General features: G+C 42.4%; 1 protein-coding gene across 1 annotated transcript in view; it reads right to left on the reverse strand.

Moving 5' to 3' along the window:
- The window catches only part of CSMD1 (CUB and Sushi multiple domains 1), a 439,588-nt gene that overhangs the window by 298,926 nt on the left and 119,493 nt on the right, over positions 1 to 21,169 (reverse strand). Inside the window, exons 7-10 of the mRNA XM_056856290.1 lie at positions 16,676 to 16,858; positions 8,202 to 8,528; positions 5,317 to 5,511; positions 445 to 583 (exon numbers count right to left, since the gene is read on the reverse strand). Of these exons, the coding sequence (XP_056712268.1) occupies positions 445 to 583; positions 5,317 to 5,511; positions 8,202 to 8,528; positions 16,676 to 16,858 (844 nt within the window). The remainder of the gene's footprint in view (positions 1 to 444; positions 584 to 5,316; positions 5,512 to 8,201; positions 8,529 to 16,675; positions 16,859 to 21,169) is intronic.

A 21,169-nucleotide genomic window follows, 5' to 3' on the forward strand; every position in this document is an offset into this window, starting at 1 on the left:
CTTGCAGCTACGCTGAAAATTTGGGGACTCTACCTCCAAAAATGCCCCCCAAGAGCTTAAAAAAATCCCCATTGACTATAATGGGCCCAAACTTTTCAGGAAACTAAAAAATAAGCAGAATACCCATATTTACCAGTATGGGTAGTTGGCTTATTTTGGGTTTACCAAAGAAATCGGGCCGAGAAAATCCAAACCCAAAATTTAGTGATTTTTTTTTTTTTTTTGCCCAGCCCTACTGCTTAGCTTCCAAGGTCTGATGAGATCAGACTAGCCTGACCTTATTAAAAGCTGGATGCCCAGAGCCCAAATACTGGAAGATTTTTTTTCTTGCAATTGGATGAAACACTTTTTATGTGAATGAATTAGAACACACTCTATCATTGTTTCACACAGTTACAAAATTCCTTTGAGAAGGCTCTTTATGTCTATTTTCTGAATACTCACTTATCAAAGGTGATCTTAATAGAGTTCCCTTGCCTTGCTTCAATTACCCATTCACAATTCAATGAATCCTTGTAGTACCCTGGCCATCCTGGGGGCAAGATAACTCCGCTTGATGCTGTAAGATGGCCACCACATGGTGCTGCAAAATTTAAAACAGAGAGAGAGGTCATTATACAGATGTTTCAATTGAACAATACAATTCATATTTAATTAAAACAATTTTTCTTCTGGCTTGGGTCAAGCGATGCACAAGTGGAAAAATAAATGGAACTAGTGCAGTTCTACTTGCACAACATCTTGTGCAACACCTAGAACTTTCCTCCTAACATATTTTAATGCCTAGAAATTGGTCACATAAGATCTTAAGTGGAAATGCACGTGGGGATACAATAAGTTTGACTTGTTGCAAATGGCGAACATGTTCTATTTATCGTATTTCCACTTTTATAAGAGCTTCAGGATAAGTGGATTTTTTGTTCTATTTCTTGTATTTCCACTTCTACAAGAGCTTCAGGACAAGTAGATTTTTTTTTTTGCTGGATCCAACCCAGTAAGTGTAGATGAGTAAACGTCATGGTAGGATTGCCAGGTCCCTCTTCGCCACCAGTGAGAGGTTTTTGGGGTGCTGCCTGAGGAGGGCAGGGTTGGGGAGGGGAGTAGGTTCAATGCCATAGAGTCCAATTGCCAAAGCGGCCATTTTCTCCAGGTGAACTGACCTCTATTGACGGGAGATCAGTTGTTTAGCAGGAGATCTCCAGCTAGTACCCTATGTCATGGGTATAATATGATATAAATAATCATCCTACTTTGCACTGTTCAATATAGATTCTAGTATGTCTTGATATATATTACATGAAGACCAGAAAGAGAAGAACATCATTCAGTACTAGCCATTTTACCAGTTAATTCTGTAATCAAGTTAACATACTTTATTCTGAGCTTTAGTTTAACAAAGCTATTGGTTGTATCCAGACTGAATTGACAATTTCCACTAATTCCCCATTCCTGCTGCAGACCCCCCCCCCCCTTCATCAGGGTCCCCTATCCTCCAGGAGCAGAATTTTGTAGAAATTAGTGGGCTGCAGTGGAAGGGAGGAGGCAGGAAAGTTCCATTTTGCTGAAGAAGAAAAATTAGTCTGGAACCAGTATTATGACTGTACTTACCTAACTGGCTACATATGGTGGTTAGATTGTTTTAGGGGTGAAGTATAAACTGGTCATAGCCTGGCCTGCCATGCCCTACCTCTACCCTCATGTCACTATGCACTGGGAATTAGATTTATGCATTGCTCCATCTGGTAGACCTGGGCCTAGTTTCAATCCTAAACAGGTCTACTCAGAATTCTACTCAGTACTATTCAAGGAAGCTTACTCCCAGGAAAGTGTTCTTAGGACTGTAAATATTTACTTGTCAGGTTCAGGTTTATTGCATATGGCCAAAGGCCGTTACTAGAACTGATTAAAATCCAGATAACAATAATTGATAAAAGTTACATTTTGGTAACAGATTAAAACTCAAAAAGTATATCTCTTTAACCTGCCAGAACTTATCAAAACACTGGAAAATGACGCAGAATGTTCTTTAAAAATGTAACATTCGAAGTTATCTGGGAATACCGCAACATTAAATAAACGGCAATACCACTCCAGACTTGCAAAGAAATAGAATAAGCCCTAATAATAATGACAACATATTTTGTTTAAATTTGACAGTGTTTCCAAACTTGCTGTATACAGAATATGCTATATAAATTATTACCCTTGGCATTAAGGTTTGGGCTTTTTAAAATCATGTTTACAATAACTACTATCAAGTGTAAAACAGTCTCAGAAGGTTGGTCTGGACATTATGCTGAACCAGGATAAAAAGAGTAGAAGGAGCTTCTACTTTTCATGCTATGCTACTCATGTATTTAAAAAAAAAACACAAGTGGAGAGATGCATTTCACTCAAGACACATCTCCTCTTCTCTAGATTCTATGTAATATTCAACGCTGTCCAGAGACAAGGATAAATCACACCAAATTATCTTTCAACTACACTGAAGGAATGGATGTTTGGTGCTTAATCGGCTTAAGAGAGGAGAATGTCTGTGATCAAATGAGATCTTCTTGCCAAGACAAGCATGTTTAATTCGAGAAGAGCTACATCTAGATGAAAGAAAAATCATCTATTTGAAACTTAACGGGGGTAATCTAGTTTCTATTGAAATAAGTGACAAATTAACCAGAGAACAGCAAGGCATCACACATGAATTATTTAAAACAATTCTGCTCGCACAAGTCCAGTACATTTTTTAAACCTATCATATCGCCATGTTTTTTTGTTATGTCAGACCACCATAGTTTTCAGTGCTTTTGACAGGGAAGAAGCCACATGATCCAGACCCTTCAAGTGAGTGAGGTGAATTTTAACATTGGGTAAACATCGCAAAGCACTTCCAAGTTGCTTCTAGGATCCAGGCATACCCATGTCTTCTCATAAAGGCATTTATTTGTTTGTCCATTGAGCTGGCTAGGTTGAAAGATAGTGACTGGCTCCAGGTCACCTGGTGAGCAACATGGAGAACTGAAATCCGAGTCTCCTTGGTTGTAATCAACTAAAGTTGCCAACCTCCAGGTAGGGCTTGAAGATCTCTTGGAATTACAACTGGTCTCCAGACTATGGAGATCAGTTCCCCTGGAGAAAATGGCTGCTTTGGAGGGGGGACTCCCAAACCCCTCTCCCCAGGCTCTGCCCCCAATTCTCCAGTTTCCCAACTTGGCTACTCTGAGCCTTCTTATATTACACTGAATAAAGAATACTCAATATATACCTAAGTGTAAAATGAGATGAAATCCCATTTGAGTCTTCATTTTTAAGCAATGGAAATGTGTCTTGTTTTGTCTGCCTCTTGATTAGATTATGTCAGAACAGGGGTCTGCAAACTGTGGCTCCCAAGCCACATGCGGCTCTTTGGCCCATTGAGTGCGGCTCTTCGAACTTGGTTTGGAGACCCTGCTCTTGTGCCTGCTCGCTCCGGCAGCCGGGCTGCAGAGCCGGCGCGCCTGAGAGAGTGGGCGCGCTGCCTCTCCCCCCCACGCCGTGGAGAATGGCTGGGTCCCCCTTTCCCTTGCCCTCAATGGTTGGGAGGCTAAAGCCTCCCCTCCCCTCTAGCCACGCGATTGCTGGGCGGGCTGCTCGGCGGTTCCTGCCCCCCGCCTATCAGCTGTTGGGCGGGGCGGGCTTCCTTTGGTAGACCTGGCCTCCGGCTGAGTCCCATTGGGAGGCCATGTCTACCCACTGGCTTTCTTGGCGGTAGACCTGGACTCCGAGGAGGGGAAAAAGTCCCCCTTCAGAGGCCAGGTCTACCAATTGGCTTCTATGGGCCTCCAGAGGCCAGGTCTACTGCCAAGAAAGCCAGTGGGTAGACCTGGCCTCCCAATGGGACTCAGCCGGAGGCCAGGTCTACCAATAGGCTTTTATGGCGATAGACCAGGCCTCCAGACGAGGACTGGACAGGGAGGGGGAAATGGCAGGGACTTACAATTTAATTTTTATCAATAAATAAGATTACTATTAAGTAATGTATCAAGTTTTATTCAGTGTACCTATAGTTTAATTAAGACTTAAAACTTTAAAGTTTATTAAGTTAATAAACAGTGTACCTACCTATATAGTTTAAGTTTAAGAAATTTGGCTCTCAGAAGAAATCTCAATCGTACTGTTGATATTTGGCTCTTTTGACTAATGAGTTTGCCGACCCCTGTGTCAGAACATTCTCTCTCTTCTCCTCCCCTCACGGCTGATTGCAGGTTATGATTTTTGGCTGTTCTATTGTTTCCCCAATTTATTCATTCTGTTGACTGGATTCAGTGAAGTGGACCAGTTCACAAAACGTATCCCTCCCTCCTCCTTCTGCCTGAAACCCCCTCCCCATCATAGTACCATGTGATGAGTTGCAAAGGGAAGGGAGGGCCATAACAGAAAAGGAGAATAAGCAGAAATCTCCCTACAGATATTTCTTGCACAAATTCTTGACCCCGTACTGCATCTCTGCCATTCATTGGTTCCAGTCTTGTATTTTCTACAATTTCAAAAAAGACCTATAAACACAAATTTCTTTTTCCCCTACAGTAGCATAGAATGCATTGCTGCTATTATAGTTGTTTTCAATTCTTAGTGGAACACTACTTGGGATTTCACATTTTCCAGATGAGCACAGATCCTCTTTAAGTCTGATCTAAATCAATAATCCTGAAAGCATTTCATTGGCTTGAAGATTTATCAGAAATACCGGGAGATAACATTGCTGACTTTCTATTTGAAGATGCTGAAAATGATCTAAAACACAGATCTACTGCTGTAGTAAAAGTTTTCTGGATCTGGCAAATATCTCACTTTCCCAGAGGGTCCTAGACCACTAGGGAACTATAGAGGTAAGCCACGCTGAAATCTTTAGAAGGAGCCTTCCCATCCAGTGAGCTTTTATCGCTGAACATCTTTTCAACATTGATATTTAAAGGCATTAAAAAAAACAACATTTTATGATATCCAACTGTGGTCATGCCAAACTAATATTTTATTGTACAAATACCACCATTCCCTTCTCCACAGAACTTTAATTCATGCAAATATGTCATAGATTAGTTTAGTCAAAGAAATGAGGCTAAAGTTTTGGAAATAGAGTAGCCTACCTCAAAAACATTTCACAAGTGAGAAAGCATCTGAAGTAACTATCAGTGCAATTCTAAATAGAGTTATGCCCTTCTAAGCACATTGACTTTAATGGGGCGTAACTCTGCTTAGGAATGCTCTGTATTTATACAGCTGTATGTCCAATCTGTATAAATAACAAATATCCAAACTAGTTTTGTAAGAGGCACACTATACCTTCACAACGCGGAACAGTGGAACTCCATACAACATTGCCATCGTGCATAATACACGTTATGGTCTCCGAGCCCTGGGTTTTCACAAAGCCATCATCACAGTGAAAAGAAACAGAACTTCCTAGAAGGAATCGGTCTCCAAAACGCCTTCCATTGATAGGGATTCCTGGATCATGACATTCATTCTGACCAAATGCTAAAGTGTTAAAAGTAAATAAACAAATAATTCAATTAACTGTTGATGCATATTTTTGTTTTCACTTAAAAAAATACAAACAGCGAGTTAAATTTGTATAATAAGCACATTCTTGATACAAAAGTTAGCCTTTGTAATTCATTTGTCTGGAGGCTTACCTGATTATTTAATTAATTAGAGTAAAGACTAATTAACATCTTAATACTCTTTGGTGCAGGCATTTAAAGAATGGATCACTGTGTATTTGAATTATACCAAATTATTACCATCCTTGAATTTCCTTTTTAAAATATTGATGTGGAAGAGTATTCCATTTGATAAAGAACCAGGGGTGTCTCAAACAAGCACCCCACCTCCTTACCTCATGCACAATCATCACCTTGGTTCCACTATGAACCTAGAAGACTACTGCCATGCCAGCTTTGACCTGAAAATTCAAATCAGCTGACTCTGAAAGAGAAATCCTGCCTTCCCAGTTCTATAAGGCCCCAGACCAGACTGACAGCTTGCTCTCCAGTCTAAAAAACTTTCCTCTTGAGTGACGAGACTGTCTGGAAAGCTCTTGGTCCTTTGCTCTTGGTAGATGCTTCAAACTGGATCTCTGCACAGACCATTCTCATCTCTAGCCAGTTCCCTGACTGTGGCCTAAGAATTCAACTCTTACCTCAAGCAGCAGCAGCTAGGTATATGTTATCATCATCAATATCATCATCATCTATATATCTAATTCCCAAGTATGGCCCCTGCCTGTGGATATCTAAATCCGCAGATAGGGGGAACACTGACACCCAACAGATTTTTCTGCAGACTCGGGGGACCCCCTGGGTCTTCAGAAAAATTGGAAAAGTTAAAAACAAAAACAAAAAATGGGGGTTTAAATCCCCCCAAAACTAAATAAAGCATTTTCTGCACATGTGCAGAGAAGTACCTATCTTTGTTGGCTACCTCTGATCCTCCCAGCCCAGGGGCAGTTGGGGGTGTGTGTGGGGGTGACGGGCTCTCCCGATCCAGCCTGTGGGGGTGTGGCAGGCGACCCCAGAGCAACTCCGGGCTCTCCTGATCCAGACTGTGGGAATGGGGGAGGTGGTGGCCTTGGCAGTCTCAGCAAGTGGGGGGGGGAGATGGGATTTCCCCCCTGAGAGTTTCATGGGCCTCCACTATATATCATCTATATATTTATTATTCAAGTGTGGGCCAACCTGTACATATCTAAATCTACAGATCGGGCCCACAGACAAATGGAAATTTTTCTCCAAAATTGGGGGACCCCTCAGCTTTGCAGAAAAAATCTTAAAAGTAACAAAAATATATTGAGGGGTTTAACCCCACCCCAAAACCATAACATTATCTGTGCACGTGTAGATTACTTACCTGAGCAGCTGACGCAGCAGCTCCTAGGGGCCCTGCCAGCTGTCAAGGGGTCTGCTGTTGAAGCAGCGGCTGCCAGGGCCCTGCTGGCTGCCAAGTGCCCTGCCACTGATGTGGCAGTTCCTGGGGGCCCTGGCAGGTGCCAGGGGCCCAGCCACCAATGCTGCAGCTGAAGAGGTCAAAGTAAGTCAGGCAGGTGGGAGACAGAGAGATGGGGGGATATTGACAGGGAAGAGGCAAGGGAGCTAGATTGTCAGAGAAAGGGAAGGGAACAAATGGAGAAGCAGGTTGATGGGGAAGAAGGGAGAGAAAGAGAGGGAGAAAGTTTGTCATGGAAGGGAAGGGGGAGAAATAGATGGGGGAAGATTGACAGAGAAGATGAAGGGGGAGAAAGACTGAGGGGAGATTGTCAGAGAAGGGGAGAGGGGAAAAGAGTGGGTGGAAGACTGTTTGAAAAGGGCAGAGATGGAAGGAAGCAAACGTGGGGAATGGGATGGACTCTCCCTCTAAGTGAGTAGTTCAGCTGTGGAACTGGCTGCCTAGGGAGGCAGTGAGCTCCCCTTCACTGGCAGTCTTCAAGCAGTGGCTGGATGAACGCTTGCCAGGAATGCTTTAGATTGATCCTGCATTTCATACACTGCATTTCCCTGCTGGCCACTGCCGTGTGAGGTAAGTGGGTGGAGAGTTTGGCAGAGGCCCAAGATGTCAGCCTCCTGCTCTTTACTTCTCCCTCCCTTGTTCATAGGGCAGTGTAGGAGTGGGAAAGGCAGACAAGGTGAACAAGGTCTGGTCTGAGAGAACTGGGTGGCAGCGCTGGGACTAGGGTCGCTTCTAGGGGTGGCCAACTTGCCACTTGCTTCCCTGGCACTTCCTGCCACTCTGGTAACATATGCAATCACCAAATCCCACCATAAATTGATCCTGCAGGGCTTTTCTTATGTTCTTATGTAATATAATCCTTGCTACATTGACACTGTTCACATTATACTAATCTTCTATGTTTTTACCATTTGAAAGAGAAATATGCAAGTGGACAATCCCACAATCTAGCAGCACGACTACAGAAATGACACTGAAAGATTAGCTTTTTTTTTAGAAAGACATACAACAATATAAAGCCAGACACGTCCTTATTTTCTTCGAGTTTCACTGAAATTATTGTCATTGGCCACCAAATTCTAGCACGTTTAAGACCCAGAGGTTTCAGTGGAAGAATTAACCCTGTGCTTAGCTTTCTTGTGCTAAAATCAATGTGTTTATGAATGCCTTTCTTTGGCCACAGCGTACCCGTTATGTTTAGTGTGAAGTGCATAGGTACTTACTAGTATAAGTTATATTGAAACCTCTTCCGGTGGTGGAGTGGTCTGACTGAAATTCAAGTCGTACTATATGCCCATTGCTAGCTATTTGAGAAGGCACCTCATTGCCGGAAAAAGTGCCAAGAGCTGGCAAATCAGAAATACCATCATCCTTCACTGTTAGGTAATCAAATTGAGGCTCCACATCGAAGTCATTAAAAATAAGATGTATTCTGCTTCCTGGTTCTGAAATAATCAGCCATATACAATTCATGTTGTTTCCGTACTCCTCAGGATAGTTTGGTGAAAGAATAATCCCTGAAGGTGTTGTGAAGTTGAAGAAACAGGAGACTATAAAAAAAGAAAAGGAACACTTTGAACAGTGTGTTCAAACATGTAAAACTGCCTATGGTAACTTTAAAGTTCAATGACCAAATTATACCTCCTGTAAAACATACACATTCATATTAAGAAATTTCAGTATTCTAAAATGATTCCAGCCAGTATGTGGATAAGCCTGTCTTTATCATGTTATAAACTAAGTCTGCACATGGAAAGTTTTGATACGAAGATCTCTGTAAGAAATACCATTCATGTGATAAAGCCTCTGGCTGTTTTGTCAAAGACAACACCTTACGTGGGAACCCAACATCAAATTCTCTTCTGTGGTAACTCTGCAAGAGCTCCTTTTCTAACTCAAGGAATAACACTAACAAGCAGCGATGGATATCAACATTGTGAGCTACTTATGAAGGTCCCTGTGTTCACTTTCTGTTCCACTGTTAAGAAGAAGAAGAAAAGAGTAGTGGCAGCTACTTCTAAGAAAAACCGGAGTGTCAAAGAGCTGTAGCATGCACTGGAGAAAGAAACAGTGGAAACATGAAGCAGACTTCAGTCCAAAGTCTCTATAATGCATAAATGGAAGGAACAGAATCTCTCCCATTGGTCTCATAATCTGTGTATGTATAAATCACATTAGATAAGCATGAGTAAATTGAAAAGAGAAGATTAAGGACACACAGATTCATGGTCGAGATAGCTCACAACTGATTTCCCAGATTAACAGTGGCACCCCTCCTGTAATTATTCTCGGTAAAAATAAATCTCTGGCTTTGATCCGCCAGAGAGTCCAAACAAATGGAATGATTTCTGCCTGTTGAGCATGACTTTCTTGACTCCTCCCTCCCACTGCAGCCTACAAGGTTGACCCCCACCACTAGGAACAGCATTTCAAAGGGAATTGGGCTGCTGCTGGAGAGAGGAAGTGAGAAAATTGTGTTGCAACTGTTGGAAATTATTCTGGCCATGGAAACTCTCTGGTAGATCCAAGCTACTGTTAAGGAAATGTGTTATTCTCCTAGAAGAAAACAAACAAACAATGTCTTCTTTTGAATAACCACACCACACACAGATCAACAAAAGAGTGTGGAGGCCAAATCAGCATAATGATGCCAACACAGAGGGAACTGATAGCAGTATAAAAACATAGTGTAGGAATGCCATGTAGTCTTATATTCCCCTGTATTTAAAAAAAATAAAATAAACTTCACTGTGCTTACAAAGCTGAATGCTACCATCCATTGCCTGTTTTGTCCTTGTACACAAAGTTTAATTTGTTTTGCTCTAGTAAGACAGAATGTCTCAGTGCATCACTACAATTGTTATCTCTACCATATTGGAGCAACAAAATAGACAGGATACAGCTAAACATTTTTACTCCCTACAACTTTTAAAATTTGCACCCTTCCCTATTGTGTGTTCGATAGATGAAAGGCACAGAGATCCTGGCTCCCAATTACATCCATACAGCTCACTGCTGCTGCAAGTGGATTGCAACCCACATCTCAGTACTGGAATAGAACATGGTTCTTTGTCCTAAAATCAAGCAAAAAGAAACAAAATAGGAACAAAGGTAGCAGCTCTTTCTGAGATTCCCAGGGAGCATTAGGACTTCGGGGCAGGATGGACACAGGAATTCTGTGTAAGGACAGTGAGGATCAGTGAAGGTCCTCTGCCTCCTACCCAGATTTTGAAATGAATGGAAAGAAGACACCTTTTGCCAATGTGGTGTAGTGGTTAAGAGCAATGGTTTGGAGCGGTGGAGTCTGATCTGGAGAACCTGGTTTGATTCTCCACTCCTCCACATGAGCGGCGGACGCTAATCTGGTGAACTGGATTTGTTTCCCCACTCCTACACACGAAGCCAGCTGGGTGACCTTGGGCTAGTCACACACTCTCAGCCCCACCTACCTCACAGGGTGTCTGTTGTGGGGAGGGGAAGGGATGGTGATTGTAAGGCAGTTTGATTCTCCCTTAAGTGGTAGAGAAAGTCGGCATATAAAAACCAACTCCTCCCAAAAGAAATGGGAATGTTATTTTGATTGTGTTACATGGAAAGGGTAGATTGTTAAACATAAGGATTAGTTTATATAGTACAGAGGAATTTATTAACCAAACTGTAGAATATAAGAACAATGTATAAGTTTGAAATGTAAGATGAAATAGACTCCCTGAAGGAGTTCAAATTGTGTGAATGTATGTGTATGTAATTTGTCTGTTTGTTTGAAAAACTTTGAAAAAGTTAATAAAATAGCTTTAAAAAAACCCAACTCCTCCTTCACCTCTTCTTCTTCCTCTTCTATCTATTCCTCCTCAAAACTCTGTGCACACCTTTCAGGTATCCCATGTGTCCCAAGCAGAGAATTGTTTCCCAGTTTGAGAACCAATGAATTATCAGTTTATTTATCATTTCAATTGGGGCATGTCACTTAAAAAAAAAAATCTCATAGTGCATTTATGTACTCCAATAATGACAACCTGTTTACCCAAAACTGCTTAGCTACATCGTTACATTTCATTTCAAACCATGCGGGCAGTTATAATTTACACAGATGATATGACATCTGTCTTATTAAAACAAAGATTTATTACACCAATACGGCACATACTTATATAATTCCCCTAGGGCATGTACAGAAATATCAAGTATTATTGCATTTTTAAAAAAAAAAGTTTTTCATTGAAATAATACATTTGCCTGTTTGCTGATTTATAACTGCAATAAAAATAAAGAAACGTTTGCCATGAGTCACGAATCCATTGCACAATTCAAAGCTAAATACATCTTGTTCTGCTGAAATGTAATCAGAAAAAAAATCCAGCAAAGTAAAACTTGCTTTTTCCCATGCATCTTATATATTGTAATAGTGAAGTCAGCCAAATCTGAAGATACCTAAATCAGTTGTGAACAAGCAAGACAGATCTTACTAAAAACCTGAAAGGTGCCCCAGGTTTGGAAAAAAACAAACAGAAAAATCTAAAGCAAAAACAAAAACAAAAAACATTGGGGCTTTTTTAAAAAACAAAAATGATAAAAGGAGCATCTGTAGCTTTAAGCAATGGGTTCCTCCAATGGCTGTTGCTAGGCAACTACGGTGTTCCAAACTTCAGTTTCTGTGAGTAAAAGGTGGGGGAGGGCAGGCCCTTTCCAGACTTATTTTGGCCTTTGAGGGAGGACTCACTAGGGCCAGGCAGGCCTGGCTAGAATTGGCACCTCCAGGTTGGGAAATTCTTGGTGATTTGGTGGTGGAGTCTGAAAGCCAGTGTCATTTAATACTTAGAGCTTCAGATTAAGGGCTGGTGGACCCAGTTTCAAATCCACATCTTGCTGTGGGAGCTCACTGGGTGATTTGGGACCAGTCACATACTTTCAGCCAAACCTACCTCACAGGGTTGTTGTGTGGATTAAAAAAAAGGAAAGAAGACTAATGTAAGCTGCTTTGGTCAACACGGTGGAGAAAAATTGTAGCTTTCCAAGGTAGAGGCTGGGGGGGGGGGGCTGTTATATTAGAGAGAGAAAAACCAGAAGAAATGAGAAAGGCAGCCATGGAGGAGATAGAAAAGATTCTTAGATGTAAGGATGTGCCACTGGCAACCAAAATCAAAATAATTCATGCCATAGTATTGCCCATTGGTATGTATGGGTGTGAAAGTTGGACAATGAAGAATGCTGGCAGGAAGAAAGTTGATTTATTTGAAATTTGCTGTTGGGAGGAGAGTTTTACAGATACCGTGGACTGCCAAAAAAACAAATACGTGAGTTGTAGATCAAATCAAGCCTGAACTTTCCCTAGAAGTTAAAATGACCAAACTGAGGCTATTGTACGGTCACATGAGAAGACAACAGTCACTGGAAAAGACAATAATGCTAAGAAAAAGTTGAGGGCAGTAGGAAAAGAGGAAGACCCAACTTGAGATGGATTGACTCAATAAAGAATGCCATGGCCTTCTATATGCAAGACATGAGCAAGACCGTTAACGATAGGATGTTTTGAAGGTCATGAATTCATTTTTTTTTTTTTTGGCATCAAATCATGAGTGACTTACGACAATCTGATTGGGTTTTCAAGGCAAGATACATTAAGAGGTGATTTCCATTTGCCACTGTGTCATCATCCTGGTATTCTTTGGAGGTCTCTTATCCATATATTTGCCAGTGTCGATCCTGCTTAGCTTTGGAGATCTGAAGAGATCAGGCAACCAGGGCTATCCAGGTCAGGGCTCATTAATTCATAGGGTCGCAATGTCGGAAGTGACTTGACAGCACTTAACACATACACACAGTTGACTGATTCAGGTTCTCTGTACCAAGGATATTTCTGTAATATTAGTCCCTGCTGTATATAAATTCTCTAACATATTAGAGAAATAGCTGCCAATCAGTGGGATCAGGATTTCAGATTTTTCTGCAAACCTGTGGCCTTTTTAGGTTTGTAGAAAGATTTGCCTTGTCTGTTCATGGCCCTAGTCTCTGGATTTGAAGATCCACAGTTGGGATCATGTTGAGAATTAGATATATTGATTTGATTATCATAATTGTATCTAATATTAAATTGACATCATGAAAGTAGAAAAACAAGCCCATCTACCAACAAGCTAGGATTTTTTTACACACTTGGAGGACTCCCTGATATGCAGAAATATGACTTTGTAAATTAAGTAAAATGGGAAGGGGCAAACAAACCAAATCAGTCCTATGGAGACTGTGAATATGGCCCATGAGATACAGAATGCTGAGCATAGTGGGAGGAAAAAAGGATATATGGATGAATTGAGCCTGTTCATGCCTCTAAGTACTTACAAGATCCTGGAGGGGCGACACTTTCATTGTCATTGTTAATATTATTATAAGAGGAGTGCATGCCAAGAATCATGGGAGGGATGTCCAAACACCCCCTCTCATGATTCTTGGCATGTACCCAACTTGTAATAATAGTAATAATGATAATATAGCATATTTAGATAAAACGTTTCAAGAATATAAAACACTTCATGTTCAAGATCCTGTTCTTTTCACCCGTCTTGTAAGGCAGACATTATAAGTAAAAATATTTCTAATGCGTATTTATTTTAAAGACCATGCTAAAGAAGCAGAAGTTGTTAAAAGAGTCAAAACCTTTAAACAGGCATTTTCTTATCCAAAATAGTGTGATGTGAAAAAAACACTGTCTTTCATTGCTCTTTCAATAAACACCCATTCAATAAATACACATTGTATCGCTACAAAATCCAAATTCAAAGGAATAACAAATTGGCTTTAAGACTGTAAGTCATTAAGCTGTTAAAACAAAAGAACTCATGAATCATATCTATGTATTGGCATCCAGAGTTACTGCATGCATCTAAAAGAGTTGGTTATTAAATGCATCATAGAGAGTTCATATGTTGTTTTTTAACCTTTTGCAGACTGATACAGAATGTCTCTTTCTAAATCCATTGATGGTAGCATTTCATCAAAGGCCAAAAAAATTTATGGAATATTTCACTTGTCCTCTAACCACTACATACATGTCCTATAGGGCATGAAATCTAAGAAAATGATATGAAATCGTTATAACGTACTGAAAAGAGCAAAGTTGCAAAAACAGAACCAGATAGTATCCTGTAACATTATAAGATATTTTCCAAGCAAATGGGACTGTCACCCTTGTGCTCAACAGTGCCTCAGGGGGCCCATCACATGGTGTTCCTATTTTGGCCCACCTTCATCAACAACTGCCATAAGCCCTTTATTTATTCTCTTCTACACATAGCTAAGGAGTACTGTTCCTTTCATTTGAGTCAACAGTCCCTTCTCTAGGTTTAGAGCTTGACTGTTGGTCCCGCTTCCCTTACGGAATAGCTCTGCCTGGAACTACTTTCTGCTACTTGGTCTTCTTTGTTTCCAGTCCCAGAACTTCTTTCTTCCTTGGGAGTTCTCTCTCCTCCTTCCTCAAACAAACCACCTGCCCAAAAGTCTTTCCTTGGCCCACACTTGGGAGCCTCCTTTCCTTGCAGTCCTTCCTCCCCTCTCCCCCTTCTTTATGAGGTTCCACCCTGGGAAAGGGGAGGCCACCCCACCTGCTTCAGCCTCACCCTCATCCTGGCCATTTTTTAAACTCGGGGCCCATGTGTGGCTCTTGTAGCCTTCCTCCCTCACAGGGACATTTCATATGCATTACTGTGCAGGGATCTTTAATCTTGATGAACCGGTGGGCACTTCTGGAATTTGGAAAAAGGGTGGGAGCTACCACAAAATGGCTGACATTGGCAATGGAATCAATTGTAAAAAGGATGCAATGAGGTAACAATTGCAAAATATTGGGCATTTTCTAGCCAAGATTTCTTCTATGGCAGACACTCCCTGCCAAATGTGGTGCCTCTTCCAAAGCAACTTCTGTTCCAGTGAGGTGGAAGAAAGCCAGGATTACCTCTTTGCTTCAGATAAGAGGTGTACTGTGGCAGAATCAAATGGACACCAGTAACACATGGGAAGGTACTTGGTGCCTACGGCCAACATGCTGGGATCCATGGTATAGAACAGGGGTCCTCAAACTACGGCCCGCGGGCCAGATCCGGCCCGTCAGGGTTCTGAACCCGGCCCCTTAAAAAAATTGCAGCCGCAAGGTAATGCTGGGAGGAAGTGACGACCGGTCACTTCCTCCCAGCTCCCTACACACGGGAGGGCCCCTCTCCCGGGGCGGCCGCGGCGCTGCACTCCAGCCACTTGCCCTGCCTCCTCATCACTGCGGAGCGGGCGCGAAGAACAGGCATCGGCCGGCTGCACCGAGGAGCCCACCGAGCGCTGCACCGAGCGCAGTGGCTGAGGGCCACCCAAGCAGCAGCCCCGGCATGGTGCGGGGGGGGGGGGAGCCAGGCAGGCAGGCAGCTGTCGGCTGGAGGGGGCGGGCAGGCAGGCGGCGGCGACCGGCGAAGCGCTCCCAGCTCGGACGCGCTGCACCCACCTCCCCCCGGAGCAGGGGGGGAGGAGGAGGAGGAAGAGGGCCGGGAGGGTCGCTGCCCTCCCCGTCCAACCTCCCACCGGCGCTGCGCAGCTCGCTTGGCGCACGATCTCCAAAGCAGGCAGCAACTCCGGAGGACACGCAGGCAGCCGGTTCGGGCTTCCTGCCTGCGCCCCGGGTGGGGTGGGAGTGTGAGAGGAAACTGGCGCGGAGGCATTCCCGAGAGCTGAGGGGCGCCCATTTGCAAATGCCAACAACCGCAACACTTTGGGCTATGGAAGGGACCACCGTTTCGAGGCTGAGCCGAGGCGTGCCTACGTGAAAGCAAAGCCTGGATGGGAAGGGGTTGGAATAGGGAACACCACACGACCCCTCGGGATCCCAGCCAACCCTCACTGGAAAGCGAAGCCCCGAACTTTGCAGTGGAACTTTCTTCCGAATTGAAGCCTGCGCAGGATTGAAACCGAGCTGGCCCCGGAGCGAGTCTGGCCCTGCTCTCAAGCCGCCAGGGGTTGCCTTCCCACCCCCTCAGTAGCTCAACAGCCAGGCGAGGTTTCCCCAACGGAGCGGAGCCTTCGGGTCTTGATAGGCTAAAGCGGGGCAGGCTTCATCCCGGGGAAAAACTGTAGCAAACTTGAGCAGGGAAATGTCCACAAGCCTGTTTGGGGGCTCCATGGTAGAGCACCTGCTTGACAAGCAGAAGACCCAGGTTCATTTCCCCGCATCTCCAGCTAAAAGGGTCAGGTAGTGGGTGATGTAAAAGAGAAGCTGCTGCCAGTCAGAGTAGACAATACTGACTTTGATGGACCAAGGGTCTCGTTCAGTAAAGGCAACTTCAGGAGCATTTATGAGAAAAGAGTGCTGCCCTCTTTGGCCTGTCAGTATTGCAGGCATAATCCCCTGCTTGAAGGCCCATACTTCCAATTGAAATATTATAAGTTTATGTTGATTAAAATTGTTCTTCGTTTTAAATATTGCATTGTTTCTCTTATTTTTTTGTGCACTACAAATAAAGTATGTGTAGTGTGAACAGGAATTTGTTCATATTTTTTTCAAACTATAGTCTGGCCCCCAACAGGGACAGTGAACTGGCCCCCTGTTTAAAAAGTTTGAGGACCCCTGGTATAGAACATATTATTGGTTAAGGTAATAGGATAAAGGTAATAGGATAATAGGATAAAGTTCTAAAAATAATAACAACAACAAGATAGAACTTACAAACACAGCTGGGTTTATTGCCAGACCACTGGTTATTCTGTTGGCATGTGATCATTCTCTCTCCCACAAGTTCAAATGCTGCTTGACATTCAAAAGTAAGTGTATCTCCGTGCAGGAAACTACTGCCAGTACGCTTCCCATAGGATGGAATTCCAGGATCGCCACAGCCACCTTTTTCTATTTCTGCATAAGGAAAAAGAAAATAAACATATGTGTGCCTCCTTCATTATTTACTGTTGCACTGTAATACTGAAAATAGATTCCAGAGCCAATCCTTTGAGCACTGTTTCAAATTCACCTCTGGATTTTTGTGCTATAATCATCATCAGCATCAGCATCTTGACAGTTGCAATGCTGCCCCATCACTGGACTTCATTCATACTATTAATAATGATTGACCATTATTAAAGATTGGTAGAGTCCATTGATAACCATTAGTCCATGGCCCTGGTCTGACCAGCATCTTGAGTACTCCATAGTTCATTCGCCAAACACATGAAATTATTCTAGTACTTGTCATCCAGATACAGAAATATGACTCTGATGGATGTGTCCCTTACAGCATATGAAAAAGTACTCATGGTATGTAATAATCATCCACTGTACATAAATACAAGTGCATGTAAATATGAACCTAGCCTTTTAATTAAGCTTGATAACAGGTTTGGTTTTTTTTTGGTTGATTCACCTTTCCATCATTCTTGTGCATGATTGTGAGTCAATAATCTAAAAGCAGAACAACAACAAAAATTGAACTCATTGGTTGGGATCCAAGAAACTACTTTACTGCTGCTCTAGAGTTAGATATAATTAGATTTTGCCTCCCTCTCTTGCTTATAGATGTGTACCCATGCCATATCACAGTTTTGTTTTGAAACGCTTCTCAGTTCAAAACCAAAATGGTTTGCCAAGCAATATGAAGGGATGCTAATCAAGAAAGAAAAGCTAAAACCCTTCTTCGGCACATGGAACTAGTTGCACATTTCTTTTGATCTAAGACATTGTGGGAATGCAACTGAATCTTTGCATACTGCTTTACACAGATTCACAGACTTTCTATCAGCAGATACGAGGCTCAGAAGCAATAGTGTCTCATGCATATTGCACACACTTCTGTGAAGGAAAGCACCCTGCTTCGCTTTGCTTTCCTTCTTATTAAACAATGGTTCAGGCTTCAGGCCTAAGGATCTGATATTAAAACTCTGGTAATTAAACTTTGGGGGCTGAAACAGCAAAAACAGGCCTCTCACAAATCACTGTGGAATGTGCTTTCAGTTTTGGAAAGTACCTTTCGAAGGTCGGAGGACCAGAGATAAGAGCTGCCCTGAATTTACAGCTAGGCATCAACTGTGGGGGTAGCAATGAGCAATTTATCCCCCAGGCAACAAATGGGACCATTAAACGTTATCTCTGAGTTTGAGTCTTTCCAGGTGGCTCGCATAACTGCAGAATGCGAGTCAGCTCCTAACACCGTGACCAGAGATGACATGACAAATTAATCCTGGGTTAATTGATATCCTAGCTATCTGATTGGCTAGATGGCCATTGGCCAGTGAGATGGAAGGGATAAAATGATCCACCTGAGAATCAGAAATCATGGAGGTTCAGGGTGCGTGGGCGCACCTAAAACCTTTAATCAAACTTTGTTTTGCCTCAGAATGAATCTATGCTTGACTGAAGGGAGTAGCCTGCTGACATCCAGATGCTAACCTCTTGGACCTTGGTAACTTGTTGCATCACCTATGTGCTTTACCTACTTGCCTGATTTGCCTAACTTTATGCCAATTGCCTTTTCAACTGAAATGTGTAGTTAGAATACCGAAGCTTTCTTGTTTTTGTGCTAAATGCCTCACGTAACTTTTATCTTCCTGTAAACGAGCACAAATCTATCTATATAAATAAAAATGTAAATGTTTGTTTGTTCAAAATCTTAAATCTCTGAAAGTTCTTCACCGATTGCTTTGAAATTTTGACACAACGTTGCATTCGAATATGCACGTGTTTTTATATACCTGTGACAGGTAAAAACCTGCTTATTTCACCTGTGACAGGTAAAAACATGCTTTTTTGAAAAACAGCGCCATCTGTTGGCCGTTAAAGCAACACAAACTATACTAAATAGCCTCCCCTTTTGGTGTACTCATCTTCCTTTACCATAACATTCCTGGCTACAGGCCTGCATCTCCATAATATAATTAAATAGCAGAAATATATTGGAAGAATTCAATGTTGTTTCATCCATCATACACAGGATCAAGGCTGGAGATGGGCAAGCTCCCTGTCTCTCCTTGGATTCAAGTCAGCCTCATGCAGATCATGAATCTAAGAGCCAAATTATGAATGTCCTTTCCTCCCAGTTCAATGGTGCTCACTCTCTCAAGTACATTCACTGGTTTTGCACTTTCACTTACTTTCATATTTAGGAGAAGCTACGGCAGATCAAGGAAAGGGAAACATTTGGGTTTCCTATTAAAGTCGAGCCTTGATTATCTTTTCCTCCATATTCCTCCCTTGCCCATATTCCAGCAGGATCTCTCTAATATTCATGCATTAAAGGGCAAGCAAAGAAAAGGGAGGCTATCAGATTTCTTGCCAGAAAGAAAAGCTCCCATCTCCTGTGCATAATGTGCACACATGAAAAGGACTGCTTTAGAGTTATTTATCAGAAGAGCTCTTAAGTAAGTGTTAGCTGTCCTTGTAATACTCGAGTGTGGCACAGCTGAGTTTCAAGCTAGAATGTCATATGATCAGCAGCATCTCTATTTGTTGGACCTGCATATGAAATTAGCTGCCATGAACCTGTATTTAATTATTTGATTCTAATACACTCCATCTCACCATGAGCTTTCATGGACTTCAGAAAAACAGTTTGCAGAATCACAGAGTTGGAAGGTACCACCAGGGTCATCGTCCAACCCACTGCACAATGCAGGAAATTCACAACTACCTCCCCCCCACATCCCCAGTGACCCCTACTCCAAGCCCAGAAGATGGCAACAAATAGAAATCAGCTTCTTAACTTTTCATATCAGTTCTTAGTGCTATTACTTTTCTTCACTTTATGTAGAAGACGGAGAAACCTGAGGCAAGCAAAAGGAGTGGTTCAAAAGAGGTTGTGTACAAAGGTCTTGCCATCTTGTTGCGGGGGCAAATGTGGTTGGGATGCTCTCAGACTGGACCAAAAATCCACAAACATTATGCTTGACGTCAAGTCCTAGCTAGCTAGCTAGATTTTATTCCTCGGTTTACTTGCATGAGACCAGAGAAGTGGCAAACTGCAACTAGGAAATCTTGACAGGACCTTTCAAAGGTGAAGATGTCTTCATTCCTCACATTCCTATGATTCCATCGGATATGCCATTTCAATTTAAGAGATTGCAATTCCCAATTCGATTGGCGTTTGCAATCACCATCAACAAAGCTCAGAGCCAATCTTTAGAATTGTGCGGTTTAGATCTAGACACGGATTGCTTCTCACATGGACAATTATATGTTGCGTGTTCTAGAGTCGGCAAACCAGACAATCTCTATATCTGCACAGACAATGGAACCACAAAAAATATTGTATACCCACAAGCATTGTGAGATTAAACATATTAGAAACATGCACTTTCTCTTTTCTTTCTTTTCCATTTAACCAGACTGGGCCACAGCAATGCGTGGTCGGGTACAGCTAGTCTTTAAATAAATCTTAAGCCTATTATTATTGGAAGTGTCTAGTGGTTTCAGTGAGTCCCCAGGGCTGAATCTGAAGTGCCTGAATCTGAAGTGACCATGCTATAATTGTTAAACCCATTTTGGGAAGTGTGAAGCTGCCCTGGCTAGGTCTCAGCCTGGCAGGGAAAGTACCACACTGAATCTGAAGCTTGGCAGGGGTTACTCTGGACCCTTGCCTGGAGGCTTAACTTTTGGTCCAGAGTTGGTGGCAGCTACTCATTGAACTTGGGGTGGAAGCCCGGAGTTTAATGTTTTGCTTTTTGGGAAACTTTTGATCACCCTACACACCTAACCAAAGCAGCCCAGCTGGTGGAGGCTGGCTGGAGCTCTTTGACAACTTCCATGTTTAGTACTGAGGATCCTTTTTCCAGGGCTAGCAAGAAATTTCTGACAATGTCTCCCAGGTCAAAGAGCTAGTCGTCCACATTATACTTAAACCTGCCCTCCTTGACAGCTTACTGGAAGAGAAATAGCTTCCTCCTGCACATACTGATAAGATTTTAATGAAACATGTCTCAGGTAGAAAGACAGTTTGGCATTAAAGTTACCACTAGTATAAAAGACTGCTTGGATGAATTGTACTGAAACTATATAATAATAATGCTGCTGCTGCTCATACCCTAGACTTGTTTTGCTAAATTACTTAAACTGGCAAGGATTGTTTTTTTGTACTCAATTCAAACTCATATACCTTTTGATCTACATGATTAGAACAGTGTGAACTTTATGAAGTTTGAGAATACTTCTACAAAGTTCTACTGTTCAGCTTTAACATGG

Source organism: Euleptes europaea, chromosome 10 (assembly GCF_029931775.1).
Source record: "Euleptes europaea isolate rEulEur1 chromosome 10, rEulEur1.hap1, whole genome shotgun sequence".
In the NCBI taxonomy this organism is placed as follows: Eukaryota; Metazoa; Chordata; class Lepidosauria; order Squamata; family Sphaerodactylidae; genus Euleptes; species Euleptes europaea.